General features: G+C 39.4%; 1 protein-coding gene across 1 annotated transcript in view; it reads right to left on the bottom strand.

The window, feature by feature from the left end:
• The window catches only part of pigg (phosphatidylinositol glycan anchor biosynthesis class G (EMM blood group)), a 144511-nt gene that overhangs the window by 96385 nt on the left and 32100 nt on the right, over window positions 1–16026 (bottom strand). Inside the window, exons 5-6 of the mRNA XM_084133084.1 lie at window positions 9678–9816; window positions 3403–3615 (exon numbers count right to left, since the gene is read on the bottom strand). Of these exons, the coding sequence (XP_083989210.1) occupies window positions 3403–3615; window positions 9678–9816 (352 nt within the window). The remainder of the gene's footprint in view (window positions 1–3402; window positions 3616–9677; window positions 9817–16026) is intronic.

Raw genomic sequence — 16026 nt, 5'->3', positions numbered from 1 at the left:
AAATAAAAGAATGGTGGTTGGCTACTTTACATGTCAATCAAACAATTTATTTATTAAATGCAGACAGTCTGTCTATACGAGACTTACACTCCAGGAAAACAAGTCTGTGAAAGAATTGAAGACGACCAATCATGCTTTCATCTTCATCTCTCTTCAGTGTGTAATGTTGCTGTTTGATCATGAAAAATCTCTGCAAAGTCCCACAGTTCTTCTCTATATCAGTGTCAGTGTTTCTGAACTCCTGAAACGCCTCCATTGTAGTCTTGAGTTTCTTCCGGGAACGAACACGTCACAATATTCCTCATTATAATAATTCATGCGCAGAATAAAGGGGCGGGGCCTGGTTGAGTTAGTTAGTAGTGTGTTAAACGGGTGGTTATGGGAAGGGGCGGGACATTTCCCAAACACACTCGAAGCGCTCGACCAATCACAACACACTGCTCCAGCCGACCAATCAGAGCACAGTGTGCTTTTCAGAAGGAGGGGCTTCATAGAGACAGGAAGTAAACAGAGCGTTACTGACAGACTGGGAAGAGAGGAGCCGCAACAATGGAGAATATGAGGAAAATAATCAACATTCAAGCAGGAAAACCTGTTGTAGTAGAGCCCGAAACAACATCAAGAATTTGTATTTGGACATATTCAAGTGAAAATGTCAGCAGACAGCTCCATCAAACACCACAACACTGAATAAACACACTCACACCTCATAAGCCAGCGAAACTCATGTAAGATGTGAGAAGTGAATGAGCCAGAGATGGATGTTTGTGGGAGGCCAGATATCCAGCTGAGAGGAAACACACACACACACACACACACACACACACACACACACACACACACACACACACACACACACACACACACACACACACAGGGCTTGAGCTAAAGGGTATAAATTCTGTATTTCTACGGATTTAAAGTGCTCTAAAGGACCTGTCATGCCTGTGTACTCAAACCCCGAGCTCTTATGTTGGGTTACAGCATTTCATGAGCTTGTTACTCAAGCGGCAAAAAGGCTAAACAAACCCGAACTGGACTGAAAGCACAGTGCCAACAAAAAGCCCTAGATAGTAGCCAACTCTAGTGTGCTTGGCCATGGCTCAGTGTGAATGCATTAGCTTCATAAGCGGCGTTCGCACCGCAGGAACTAGGAACGATTTTAGCTCTTTTGGAGGAACTAATTTACTCCTATTTCAGAGTCGGTCTAAACCAGCGCTATAGGATCTATCCGTGACGGTATCGCTGATTGGCCGAACGCACGCCAGCACCCGCCATTTTTTTAAAAGCTGTGTAAACACACAGATTATAGCCTATATATTTACTCCTCAAACTAGCTCTGTGAACATGTAAAACAGTGATAGATGAGCCTCTTAATCTTCACGCTGAGGAGAAAATCCAACGCAACTTTGAGGGAATCAAGAGAAACACACAGCAAAATCCCCAGTGTTAAATTAACACTCCTCAGTGTACATATGTGTCCAACTACAGGCTGTTAAAATTAACACCGAAGCAGTGAAGTTAATGAGATACTTCAGTGATTAATTAAGTGATGATTGAGCATTATTGAAGATACCTGATGTTAATAAGCAGAATCATTGAAGGAAAGATAAACAAAAAAGAGAAACACGAGAGCTACAGACTTCGAGCCGTTACACATTATTGCACTTATTATTAACCAGTTTGACGTTATTTCTGTCATACATCTACACACGTTCTTATCAAGATTTACCAGAAGTTTAGATGGTAATGTTTAGTTTCCGGTCGCCATTATGATGATCAGTGTTTGCTTTAGTTTGGCTCTTGACACTTTACTTTTTAATATTAGTTTTTCTCTGGCTGCTCCAGCTCTGTGTTTATGAAGCACATTTGTTGTGGCAAGAGAAACTATGACCTGGGCTGCGTTTCCCGAAAGTATCGCAAGCATAATTTGATCGTACAGACCATTTGCTGCAATTGTTCTACGATCAAATTAGGCTTAAGATGCTTTTGGGAAACGCAGCCCAGGTCTTGATGGTTATGTTTCGATGATGAAATTACAGTCCTGTAGTGGCCTGATGCACTGATCTCACACAGCATTATAAACTGATTATACAAATGCTTTATTATTTTTTCATTCCAGCAGTGCTTTAATAATCTGAAGGTTTTAAAATCACACACAGACATCAAGAATCTACATATGAATCTGAACAATGGTGACAATCACACAAATGCTTCATGTTGCAGTGCATGATGGGAGCCAGCAATCAAAACGCATCCATGGCTCACATCATGCATTGCAGCATGAACAAATTATGCAGCTGAATTGTCCTGTAATTTTCATTGTTTTTTCCTGTTTGCTTTTATTTTGCTATTGTTTTGTTCTGACTTTAGTAGCTTGTTTTGTGATGTTCAGAGTCGATCTGTTTGTCACTAGTGTCACCATTGTTGAGATTCATATGCTGATTCTTGATGTCTGTGTGTCTAAACACAATATCTTCTGTGCACAAAGTCAAAATTGTTCATATTGCTGTCGGATCTCAAACTGTAGAATCTCAGGGCTACAATCACCAATACTAATATGATACATCAAGCATATAGTCAGAGATTTAGACTCTGAATGTCATCATTAAAACATATTGTGAGCAGGTCATGCTTTCTCTTCCAGTGACAAATGCAAGAAATTAGGAAAAAATGTAAGATATTGTTAATTTAGTTGTATAGGCTACAATCTCATATCCATTTATTTTGTTCAAATGTCACAAGTAATTAATCTCAAGGTTTACATGATTCTTTTGCAGTGTGGTTGTGGTGAAGTGTAGGCTACTGAAATTAACATTCACGTGTGTACCTTACTTCTTCTCACCGCTGATTCCTGATGGTTTAGAGGACAGTTACTCGAGTCGCCTCCTGCCGTTAAAGGGAATAATACAACGCCGAACACGTCAAGTATAAACAAGGCTTTAGTCCTCGGGGAACCACTGCGCTGGTGTCACTCGGTTCACCAGAGGAGAACTGGCTGAGTCTGGTTTCTTCCATTGGTCTGCTTTTTTTCTCCATTCTGTCACTGATGGAGTTTTGGTTCCTTGCCACTGTCGCCATTGGCTTTTGGCTTGCTTAGTCGGGGTCATTTCATTTAATATTCTACAATATTATTGATTATATGAGAACTGAACTGAGCTGGACGATGACAACACGGTTTTCTCCAGAGCGGCTATTTATATAAATTAACTAAATTAATAACTTTTTTACAACAAAAATGAAACATCACTGAACTTACTTAAGCTGGACTGTGACGCTATTTTCTTCTAGAAACAAACTTTGTTGCATTATTTTCCTGTTATTCTGTAAAGCTGCTTTGCTTTGAAACAATCTGTATTGTAAAAAGCGCTATATAAATAAATGTGACCGGACTGGACTGACCCTTGTGGAAGGACGGGTTGCTGTCGCGCAGGAGTCGGCTGAGCTGGTGTCCGTTGATCTGCAGGAGGCGGAGCTGATCCCGGAGCGACGAGTCCTCGAACACGGCCGGGATCAGGCGGCCCACACTGTTCTGGGACACGGGCAAACCCAGAGCCAGGGCGAGGGTGGGGGGGAGATCCACCTGCTCCAGGACCTCCGGCTGCTCCAGGCCCGCTGGAACACACACACACACACTCGTCAGTAACGGCTGCTCTAGGCCCGCTGGAACACACACACACGTCAGTAACGGCTGCTCCAGGCCCGCTGGAACACACACACACACACGTCAGTAACGGCTGCTCCAGACCCGCTGGAACACACACACACACACACGTCAGTAACGGCTGCTCCAGGCCCGCTGGAACACACACACACACACGTCAGTAACGGCTGCTCCAGGCCCGCTGGAACACACACACACACACACACACGTCAGTAACGGCTGCTCCAGGCCCGCTGGAACACACACACACGTCAGTAACGGCTCCTCCAGACCCGCTGAAACACACACACACGTCAGTAACGGCTCCTCCAGACCCGCTGGAACACACACACACACACACGTCAGTAGCGGCTGCTCCAGGCCCGCTGGAACACACACACACACACACACACACACACACACACGTCAGTAACGGCTGCTCCAGGCCCGCTGGAACACACACACACACACACACGTCAGTAACGGCTGCTCCAGGCCCGCTGGAACACACACACACACACACACACACGTCAGTAACGGCTGCTCCAGGCCCGCTGGAACACACACACGTCAGTAACGGCTCCTCCAGACCGCTGAAACACACACACACGTCAGTAACGGCTCCTCCAGACCCGCTGAAACACACACACACACACGTCAGTAACGGCTCCTCCAGACCCGCTGAAACACACACACACACACACACACGTCAGTAACGGCTCCTCCAGACCCGCTGAAACACACACACACACACACACACACGTCAGTAACGGCTCCTCCAGACCCGCTGAAACACACACACACACACACGTCAGTAACGGCTCCTCCAGACCCGCTGAAACACACACACACACACACGTCAGTAACGGCTCCTCCAGAGCCACTGAAACACACACACACACACACACACACACACACACACGTCAGTAACGCGTTCCAGTGCTGTTCTGCAGACTGGCACCCAAAATGAAGACATATTTACATATTAAGACATAGATGCAGATCACTAGATGACACTGAATAAACAATTTCTGCACGCTAAACTTGTAATATATTCTTCACATAAATAAGACGGACATCAGCGTTTATCTGTGTTTCCCGCACTCCTGATGAATCTGAACTCAAGAAATGCTTTTATAATTTAGCTGAACGTGTAGTGTTGTGTCGTCCTCGCTGGCTGTGCACACCAACAAACCAGTAGACAGTGAGTGAGTGAGTGTGTGTGTGTGTGTGTGTGTATATGTGTGTGTGTGTGTGTTTGTGTGATGGTAGGTTTAGGGGTCAGGTTAGTGTGTGTGTGTGTGTACTGTGAAATGTGTGTGTGAGAGATGGATAGGTTTAGGGGTCGGGTCGGGTAGTGTGTGTGTGTGTGTGCGCGTGTGTGTGATATGTAGGTTTAGGGGTAGGTTAGTGTGTGTGTGTGTGTATGTGTGATGGTAGGTTTAGGGGTCGGGTTAGTGTGTGTGTGTGAGTGATGGGTAGGTTTAGAGGTTGGGTTAGTGTGTGTGTCTGTGTGTGTGTGTGATGGGTAGGTTTAGGGGTCGGGTTAGTGTGTGTGTGTGTTGGGTAGGTTTAGGGGTCGGGTTAGTGAGTGAGTGTGTGTGTGTGTGTGCACGTGTGTGTGATGTGTAGGTTTAGGGGTCGGGTTAGTGTGTGTGTGTGTGTATGTGTGATGGTAGGTTTAGGGGTCGGGTTAGTGTGTGTGTGTGAGTGATGGGTAGGTTTAGAGGTTGGGTTAGTGTGTGTGTCTGTGTGTGTGTGTGATGGGTAGGTTTAGGGGTCGGGTTAGTGTGTGTGTGTGTTGTGTAGGTTTAGGGGTCGGGTTAGTGTGTGTGTGTGTGTGTGTGTGTGTGTGTGATGGATAGTTTAAGGGGTCGGGTTAGTGAGTGAGTGTGTGTGTGTGTGTGCACGTGTGTGTGATGTGTAGGTTTAGGGGTCGGGTTAGTGTGTGTGTGTGTGTATGTGTGATGGTAGGTTTAGGGGTCGGGTTAGTGTGTGTGTGTGAGTGATGGGTAGGTTTAGAGGTTGGGTTAGTGTGTGTGTCTGTGTGTGTGTGTGTGTGTCTGTGTGTGTGTGTGTGTGTGTGTGTGTGTGTGTGTGTGTGTGACGTGTAGGTTTTGGGGTCGGGTTAGTGTGTGTGTATGTATATGTGTGTGTGTGTTTGTGTGATGGGTGGGTTTAGGGGTCGGGTCAGGTTAGTGTGTGTGATGGGTGGGTTTAGGGGTCGGGTTAGTGTGTGTGTGTGTCTGTGTGTGTGTGTGTGTGTGTGTGTGTGTGGATCGGTGAATCAGACTGAATTGATTACAGGAGTGTGTGTGTGTGTGTGTGTGTGTGTGTGTGTATTAGTGAATCAGACTGAATTGATCACAGGAGTGTGTGTGTGTGTGTGTGTGTGTGTATCAGTGAATCAGTGAATCAGACTGAATTGATCACAGGAGTGTGTGTGTGTGTGTGTGTGTGTATCAGTGAATCGGTGAATCAGACTGAATTGATTACAGGAGTGTGTGTGTGTGTGTGTGTGTATCAGTGAATCAGTGAATCAGACTGAATTGATCACAGGAGTGTGTGTGTGTGTGTAATCCTACAGAAGATGCGGAGAGAAGTCCACAGAAGAGCTGATTATTAACAGGTCTCGGGACGCGCTGGTCTTACAGTGATCTGACGGACGATGAGGTCAGCATGCAGAGAGCGTGAAGATGAGCTCATCTTTAAATAAAAAACGCATGCTGCAAGAGGAAGCTGGTGTGAATGTGTGTGTGTGTGTGTGAGTGTGTATAGATGAGTAAGAGATCACCAAAATAGATCAGGCAGGAAAAGAAACAATTATCACATTCACCCTGACGGTCTGGTGCAGACAGATGCTCTGCCACTCCACACTCTCACTGGGAGAGGAAAAGAGAGGGAGTATAGGGATGAGTAGAAGTGGATAATGAGCATCTCACACAGATTTTCACACTCTAGGACGTGTGTGTGTATGTGTGTTCACGTGGTTATGCATGCGTCATGTTTGAGCTGTGTGTATTGCGTCACATGATCAGTGTGACGACCGCTGCGCCAGCTCTGTGTGTCACAATCAATTACACACTGGACCCAATGCAAATTAATCCATTATAAAACAGTGGGGGGGGGGGGAATTAATGCTTTATATTATCAGACAGAGATGAATCAGAGGGTAATTTAAAACCCCCGGGGCATAAAATTATCCGGCAGCATTCCTCTAATGCAATCAAACGGTCACAGACATTTGAGATTTAAAGGGGTCATGACATAAGAGATCTAATTTGCATTGATCTTTTGACATATAAGACGTCTTTGTACCAAAGTTTCATAGCTTTAAACGCCCTCCTCATTATAAACAAGGCATTTATTTAATCAAGGCTCATTTTGTTATTACGTGATCTGTGACGTCACACAGGCAAACACATTTGCATATGCCCGCCTCCAGAGCAAGACATCGGCCAATAGTTATACATCGTCACACAATAGGCCCCGCCCACTGGCGTTCAGTCGCCGAAAACAGGACGAATGAAAGAGTGAAAGAACGTTCGTCCGGTTTAAACTGGTTTGTGTCTCTCTATAGACTTAAGAGAGTCAGAAACAAGTGGATGGTTTATTTTAAAGGCGTCCCGGATCACGGCAGAGGATTATATGTTTGTTCGGAGCATTTGACCACAGTGAAACTTTGTCAAACACAGTTGAAACACAGTTGAAACACTTTGAAACACAGTTTCTCTTCATCAAAGAATGCAAAAAAATCACAGTTTCCACAAAAATATGAAGCAAAAAACTATTTTAAGTGTTTAAAGTCAAAGTAATGAGGTGAAAGAAGATTTTACAACACCTAAAAAAGTACTTGATTTTATTAATTGGGAAATTATTGGTTTGAAGAGCGAACTGTACTGTAATGTTTATTAAATAAAGACTAGCCGGCATTAAATTACTACATTACAAACTAAATCTTGGCTGTAAATGCTGCAAGAAACATTATAAGAGGGGGAAAAAAAACGTAATAAAAGTATTGCTCAAGCAAAGAAGAGTGTGAAACACAGCAAGCTCTCTTCTCGTGTGGAGTAATTGCCCTTCGTTATGTGACACATTTCCACACTGAGTTTTAACAAAAGCAGAACTTATTTTTTGTGCATAAAACACCTCTTGCAAATGATTTAAAATGCAAGACCGGTTCGAATAACTCCCAAACGGATGAACAGATGCGTACAGCTTTGCACATTCTAAGAATATCTTGCACAGTCATTAATGCTGATCTGAAAAACGCAACAGTTTCTGATATAAGCATTGTTCGGTGTCGTGCACTGCGGAGAGTTTGCTTTTCGTTTGCTGAAACAGAGCTTTGATTCTGGAAGACTCATTACAGACTCTAGCCGTGTGTATCTTCCCGTTTCTAAATAAGGCAAGTTCAGCTCCAAAATATTCATTTTCTTAAATGCATTGGTGAATGTGCTGGTTGTTAATCTGATTTAAAGCAAGGTAAATATGAAAAATCATCACTTTAGTCACACCAACTCACATGGAGACTGATTTACTGTAGCGTTCATTGTGCGTAAAGCTTCTTTGCCGGACTATCAGAGCCCTTGTTTAGCTGAGATATCTGTCATACGGCAAATTATTGGATATGGCTTAACAACTGTGGGAGGAACTTTGCAAACAAAATCCTGGCCAATATACTTTATTGAAGGACTAAGACATCAAATATACAGCCCAGGCTTAAAATAACTTCAGTTTCAAACAGAGTAACTTTGCAGCTGAAAAAAAAAAAATCGATAATATTTCTCTTGAACTTCAAAGCGAGTCGCAGAACCTTTACACTTTGGAGGATCTTAATGCGAGTAACCTTTACTTCAAAACACCATGAGATAACATCCTTTTTTCGATAACCCAATTGTCAAATTCACCAGAGAAGACCCAGAAACGGCCTGAAATATCCAGGAAGGGTCTAGCAGCAACTTGGAGATCTCGAAAAGGGGGTGGGAACTACAAAACAGGGCGTGTCCTCACATTGATTGACAGATGACACACGTGCAAGATTCCCCCCGCCCTAAAACAGTTCAAACTCTGATTCTAAAGATTTCATTGGTCATGCCAATCACAGTGCTATCCCAGAGGGCCCTATTTTAAGGATCTAAGCGCATGGCACTTAGAGCGTGTCTGAATCCACTTTTGCTAGTTTAACGACGGGGAAAATGGTCGGTGCTCCCGGCGCACGGTCTAAAAGGGTCGTCTCTATTCTCTTAATGAGTAATGGGTGTGTTTTGCTGTTCTCTTAATGAGTAATGAGCGTGTTTTGCTGTTCTCTTAATGAGTAATGGGCGTGTTTTGCTGTTCTCTTAATGAGTAATGGGCGTGTTTTGCTGTTCTCTTAATGAGTAATGGGCGTGTTTTGCTGTTCTCTTAATGAGTAATGGGCGTGTTTTGCTGTTCTCTTAATGAGTAATGGGCGTGTTTTGCTGTTCTCTTAATGAGTAATGGGCGTGTTTTGGGCATAACGTGCAATAAACCAATCAGAGTATAATTTCACTTTCCCTTTAAAAGCCAGTTGCGCTCGCGCCATGGATTGTGTGGCACAATTGTGTAATAAGCAGAGTGAGAGTGTGTAATAAGCAGAGTGTGTGTGTAATAAGCAGAGTGTACACGCGTTGTGGACCCGCCTACAGGCTCACATTACTAATGGACCCTTTAAATAACAAAACAAATACTGCGCTTTTGACTTTAGACCAGGGTTCAGTCGGTCAATGGCTCAGTCTATTCCAGTTCCTCGAAATAGCAACGCTCCAACAATGCAACTTTAATGCAATTAGGCGCAAATGCATTTGCTATTTAACCAATGTGGCGCAGGACGTGAAAATGAAAACTGCGTTGGGCTGAAACTAGCAAAACACACTTGCGTCGCGCCTGGCGCTGCATTGCACCGAGTGTATGAAAGCGCCCTAAGAGCGGTTCATTCATAAATCCGTAAGATCTAACCTTCATACTGTGGAAACACAAATTGGGAGACAGAAGGGGCAGAATGTCTACTCACCCTTCCTCCTGAAGGCGGGGCTAATGAGCACGAGTGGCGTGCTGATTTCCGCTTCCGACGATCCGCCGTGACTGCCGGTTTCAGACATGCCGTGATCTCCACACACAACCAGCAGGTTGGGCAGCGTCCCTTCAGATTCCTGAAACACACAGATGAAAAACTAAAATGTTTCATATATTAATACTTCTATTATTAATCAAAAAACATTTTTTTAATTAATAATAAAATATTTAGATGACATAAAAATAAAAATAAAAATAAAAAGTCAAATTATACAGATGCACAGACACATATATTGAAGAGAAAATCTATGATATTATATATATTCTGATGCATATGGAACAGTTTTCTGGAAACACTTCAGGAGTTTCGAAGTCGCAATCTGATTGAGTGAATTCTGCAGGATGTCCGGGAGGTGTGTGTGTGTGTGTGTGTGTGTGTGTGTGTGTGTGTGTGTGTGTGTGTGTGTGTGTGTGTGTTGCATTCTTTATCGGTCCGCCTGGAAACAAAAGTATGTGAAGTTTGCGGGTCCATTGTTGCAGTAAACTTGCACAACGTTCTTGATGAATAATTCATTAGATGCACGCAGGTCTGTTACTGTAGGGACATCGACATTATATGGCCACGCCCCTAAACATGACGCAGAATAAAACGAATTGTGATTGGTTGTGTTACATGTCAGTCAAACGTCCTCTTGCGGTCCTTGGCCAAGAAAAGGTGTGACAGAAGGTCTGGTTACGCGAGACTAGATCAATCTGTAATAATTCAGATTTTTATATGATGAATTATTGTATTTTAAGACTGAAGTCTGGGTCTGGGCTGAAAAATGTAAAAAAAATAGCCAGCAGAAAGAAAAAAAAATTTCAAAAAGTGATTTTTGAATTTTGAATCTGAATTTGAATTTTGGAATTTTGGAAATGGAATTTTTGAAGTGTTTTGTCTTTGTGTATATTTTTATCACCATTTATTTTATGTTTGATACTGTACAAAAAAATAAAAATAATACACACACACACACAAATATATACATATACACACATAATGTATATACATATACACACACACACACACACACACACCCACCCATATAAAAGTTTGGTGTTGGTGAGAATTTCTTTAGGTTTTTGAAAAGTCTCTAACGCACAACAAATCTTCATTTATTTGATCAAAAATACGATAAAAACAGTAAAATTGTGAAATATTATTACAGTGTAAATCATCTGTTTTCTATGTGAATATATAGTAAAGTGTAATTTATTCCTGTGATCAAAGCTGAATTTTCAGCATCATTACTCCAGTCTTCAGTGTCACATGATCCTTCAGAAATCACTCTAATATGATGATTTGATGCTCGAGAATCATTTCTTGATCTTGCAAACTCCTAACAGACCAAACACGATCATTTCTTGTCAGTTTTCAGGAGATTACGCAGTGTAATTGTGTGTGTTTGTGTCTACAAGAGGAAGTGAGAGTGTGTGAGAGACGCTGGATTGCTGTCCTCTTCACTGGAGCAAATCACTGAGGTCTCTCTCTCTCTCTCACACACACACACACACACACACATCAGGGACAGGGACGATCAGCTCTGTTTCACATCAAATAGTCTCTCAGGCCACTTGATTCCCTCACGCACACACACACACACTCCTACGCCACCACAGCTGGAAACGCTCACTCTGAGCCCTAACACTACACTAATGATGCTACGCTAACAACAAGTCCTCCGGTTTAGATATTCATGAGTCCACTAAACGCATGCTAATGACTAGCCTTCCCCCCCGCTTCAGCTAACACACGCTAATGACAGGACGCCTGAATAAAGACATCTGAAACACCACTCGCGGCCTATTACCCGCCAGCACTGTGGTGAAATATTAGCGTGCACTGACAGGTGTGATTTACGCTAAGCGCACATTAGCTGAGGAAAATCTGAATATGCTGTGATTGACCAACACATCACTGTCAGGCACAAGTTAAACAGTGTCAGGTGTCACACGTTAAACATCACGGCATCTGAAAAGTAGCAAATAAAAGATTACAAAATATATAATTAGAATTGTAGTTCTACTAACACAATTATAATATAATAGAAACAGAAAAATACAATTAATTTATTATTTGATTTTTTTTTTGTGTGCAAATTTAGATTTAAAGATTTAAAAAGGGTTTTGCATTTGTTTAAGCTGGTAAACAAAAGCTAATGCCTTAAACCAGCGTACAGTAGATTGCTGGCAAGTTTTGATTTCAGAAATAAGTGTATATTATTAAAACCAGAGCAAAATGTTCTTACCCCCATTAATAGATATCTTTTCTTGTTTTAAGAAATTTCATTTAGTTTTTTTTTTCTTAAATTTTTTCTAAATGTTTCTTAAAACAAGAAAAAATATCTGTTAATGGGCTATGAAAATAATCAATTTTTTTTAATCATAAACTCACTTAATTTTGATAAATCTTTCAGAAAAATAGACTTAAGTCATTTTGCATCTCCCGTAAATGTATCTGTATTTAAAGTCCCCCTGGGGGTCAATAATTTCACCCTAATTTTAACTCATATTTGATCATCAAAAAGACATTTGAATGTTTGTTTGTTTTCCTGTGAAAAATGTCTTCATGCCTTACAATATCTTGAATGTAACTCGACACCCTTGCCTCATTTAGTATGCACGGTTCTATGAATATGCAGATGAGCCCCGCCTCCACTCACTCGCTCAGCTCAGAGATCCACTGGTTGACGATCACACGTTGATCTGATTGGTTTCAAGGTAGTTTGTGACGTCAGAAACACCAGCGATTTCAAAGTGTGTTTTTGAGACTGTCTTTGGTTCACTGCAGTTTTAAGGAGGAAATACTCAGCAATGGAGTCGACTTATGAATTTACACATGGTTTGTCTTAAAGCATATTAAAAACACACATAAAGTGAGCTGCAGTAATGAGATCGGGAGTCTCAGGCTGTAACGTGTTCATATCACAGGGTTAAAGATAAAGAACAGCGTAAGAATATACATAAAGAGTTTGTATAAGGGGATTTACTGTTGTCATCATTAAAACACACTGAAAATAGAGCATTTCCCCTCATGATTTAATCCTAGGAAGCTTAAAGCAGAACAAAACTAATAAAGAAAGGCGACACTGTACCAAAAAGAGCTTTTGTAAAATAATTCAACATCAAGCAGCCGCCGGGAGTTTCTGGAGACGAGAGAAACAGAGACGCGTGTGAATTTATCTGAGTGATTTGTTCAGAAGTGACTGAATCAAACGGACTATTATTAAGTGATTTCTGACTTCAGGATAGAGCGGTTTGGTTGGAGAAAAGGAGCGAGCTGCAAGAGGAAAGCGAGGGAAATGTGGAAATGGAAAACGGTACAGGAGTGAAAGACGTGGAGTGCCGTTTAATAACTCTTTCAGAGAAACCTGAGGAATTACAGGCGCTTTAGAGCAGGAGCTCAGCCATTACATGTGGAACATGACAGGAGCAATTCTAATTCTACTTTCCTCTCGACGTAGAATTCACACATGCGCTTATTCAAATGTCAAAGACTGATTGTCATTTTGAGAACTGACTTTCTGTAAAAAAAACGACTAAATCGCGTAATTTTATTACCACTGAGATACTATTATAGTTTTTCTTAATATTTTGAATATTCATAATTTCCATTTTCATTTCAGTTAAGTTAAAGTTTTAGTAGTTTTGTTGTGTTTTTGTAAAAAATAAAATAATTGTATTTATATTTATATATATATATATATATATATATATATATATATATATATATATATATATATATATATATATATTATTTTTTTTATTTTTATTTTATTTTTTTTTATATATATAGTTTTTATTCATTTTTATTTCAGTTTTAGTTATATTAGTGCATCAAATTAAACTAAATGAAAATGGGAAATGTTGCCTTAGCTGAAATATATATATTTTTTTTAATGTAAAATATATAGTTTATTATTATTATTGCTAGCTACTAGTACTAATAATAACTACAATAATTAATATTTATTATTATTATTACCAATAATCAGTAAAAAATGTATTGGTATATGTAAAACAAAAAACAAACAAAAACAATAAAATATATTATAGGCAGCTATTAGTATTAATATTAACTACAATAATTAATATTTATTATTATTATTACCAATAATCAGTAAAAAATGTATTGGTATATGTAAAAAAACAACAACAAAAAAAACAATAAAATCTATTATAGGCAGCTATTAGTATTAATATTAACTACAATAATTAATATTCATTATATAATAATCACAATCATAAATTAATTTATACAAGTTATGTTAAAATGTATTAGTATATGTAGAAATGAAATGATTGCTCATTGTTAGATGATGATATCTAGTGCATTAATGTCACTGAAGTGTTAAAGTGTTAAAACAACATCATTATAAGAGTTTAGCAGTGAAGTCCTTGAGTCAGGATCTTTACCCATGATGCTCTGGGGCAGAGTTATGGCTCTGGTCTACAGGCGTCTGAAACGAGGGGTCAAAGGTCACGGCGAGCGCTCAGTCACCTCAATGACGGACTTTCAATGCCGTCCATTACTGTGCGATTTCCATTTAAACTCAGAGGAACGTGCAAGGTCTCGCAGCGCTGCAGTATTCATGCAGGAGGACCAGCTTTCCTCAGGTTATGAATCATAAAATCATCTTACGGTAAACATGACCGTTACTCTCCGCATACTTCGGCCCAAACCCAGACGAACGAGAGATCTGCATGTAATTACACAGAGAAGTCAGTGTGTGTGTGAACACACAGATGCGGCCAGACTTTAAATCCATCAAAGATATGCATGAATCAATCTCCAAACCATATATAAATTTATTGTTTTTAAAGATAGATATACATAATGATACATATACATAGAAATTTTAATAGATGATCATTTCATAATAAGAAGAACATGATTAGTGAATGCGATTACATGAATGACCATTTCTAATAATACTATTTATATTATATTATAATGCAATAACAACAAAAATGATTACAAATATTATGTTTGATAATCATATATTATGTAATTTAATAACAATAACAATTGCTTTTAATATATGATCATTTCATAATAACATGATAAGTGAATGTGATTACATAATGACAATTTACGATAATAAAACTGATATTTTATTATAATGCAATAACATTAATAAGTTTTATAATTATACATCATATAATTTATTATTATTAATAATAATAAAATGATAATTTCATTAAAACAAGTGAATGTGATTATATAAATGAACATGTTTAATAATAAAAAGTATATTTTATTATAATCCAATAACAATAATGATATGAGAATAATGAATTATATTATTTAATAATAATAAATATACATTTTATTATATTTTATTTATAATGCATTTTAAATTATATATTTTTTTATATATATTTTTTTAAATAAATGTATAATATTTGCATAAAAAACATAAACATAAAAAAAGATATGAAAAAGAAAAAAAGAAAAACAAGCAGAGTAAAAGAGAGAGAGAAATATGTGAGAAATCTCATTAGTTGTGATGGTTTCTACAGTTTAGTCCACCCATGAGAAACACAGACAGGAAGTCACAGAATGAACATGTTAAACCGAATCTCGTCTGTCCAAAAGCATCTCAGAAATAATTGAAATATTCACAGCTTAAATATTCAACCATGTTGAATTTCAGCCCATAGAAATGCAAGCCCTGAAAATACAATGCATTAAAATGCAAGCATGGTAAATGCAATGCATATTTTTTCAAGTAGTGCAATTCAACAGGCTTTTTTGTTTCAAAAACATTTGGCATTATTTTACTTCCATAAATATTTGGTCGAGATACAACTATTGTAAATCTGGAATCTGAGGGTGCAAAAAAATCGAAACATTGAGAAAATCTCCTTTAAAGTTGTTCATTTATGTTGGCGATTGTGCTGCATTCACTCACAAAAATACATGTTTTATATATTTACGGTAGGAAATTTACTAAATATCTTCATGGAACATGATCCTGATGATTTTTGGCATGAAAGAAAAATCGATAATTTTGACCCATACAATGTATTGTTGGCTATTGCCACAGATATACCCGTGCGACTCGAGACTGGTGACGTGATCCAGGGTCACATGTTAGAATGATTTCTGAAGGATCATGTGACACTGAAGACTGGAGTAATGATGCTGAAAATTCAGCTTTGATCACCGGAATAAATTACACTTTACTATATATTCACATAGAAAACTGCTGATTTAAATTACAAAAACATTTCACATTTTTGACTGTATTTTTAATTAAATTAAAAGCAGCCTCGGTGAGCAGAAGAGACTTCTTTCAAAAACA

Source organism: Abramis brama (assembly GCF_963993115.1).
Source record: "Abramis brama genome assembly, chromosome: 13".
NCBI lineage: Eukaryota > Metazoa > Chordata > Actinopteri > Cypriniformes > Leuciscidae > Abramis > Abramis brama.
The sequence above is the reverse complement of the archived record's forward strand: the minus strand, read 5'-3'. Positions and strand labels throughout refer to the sequence as shown.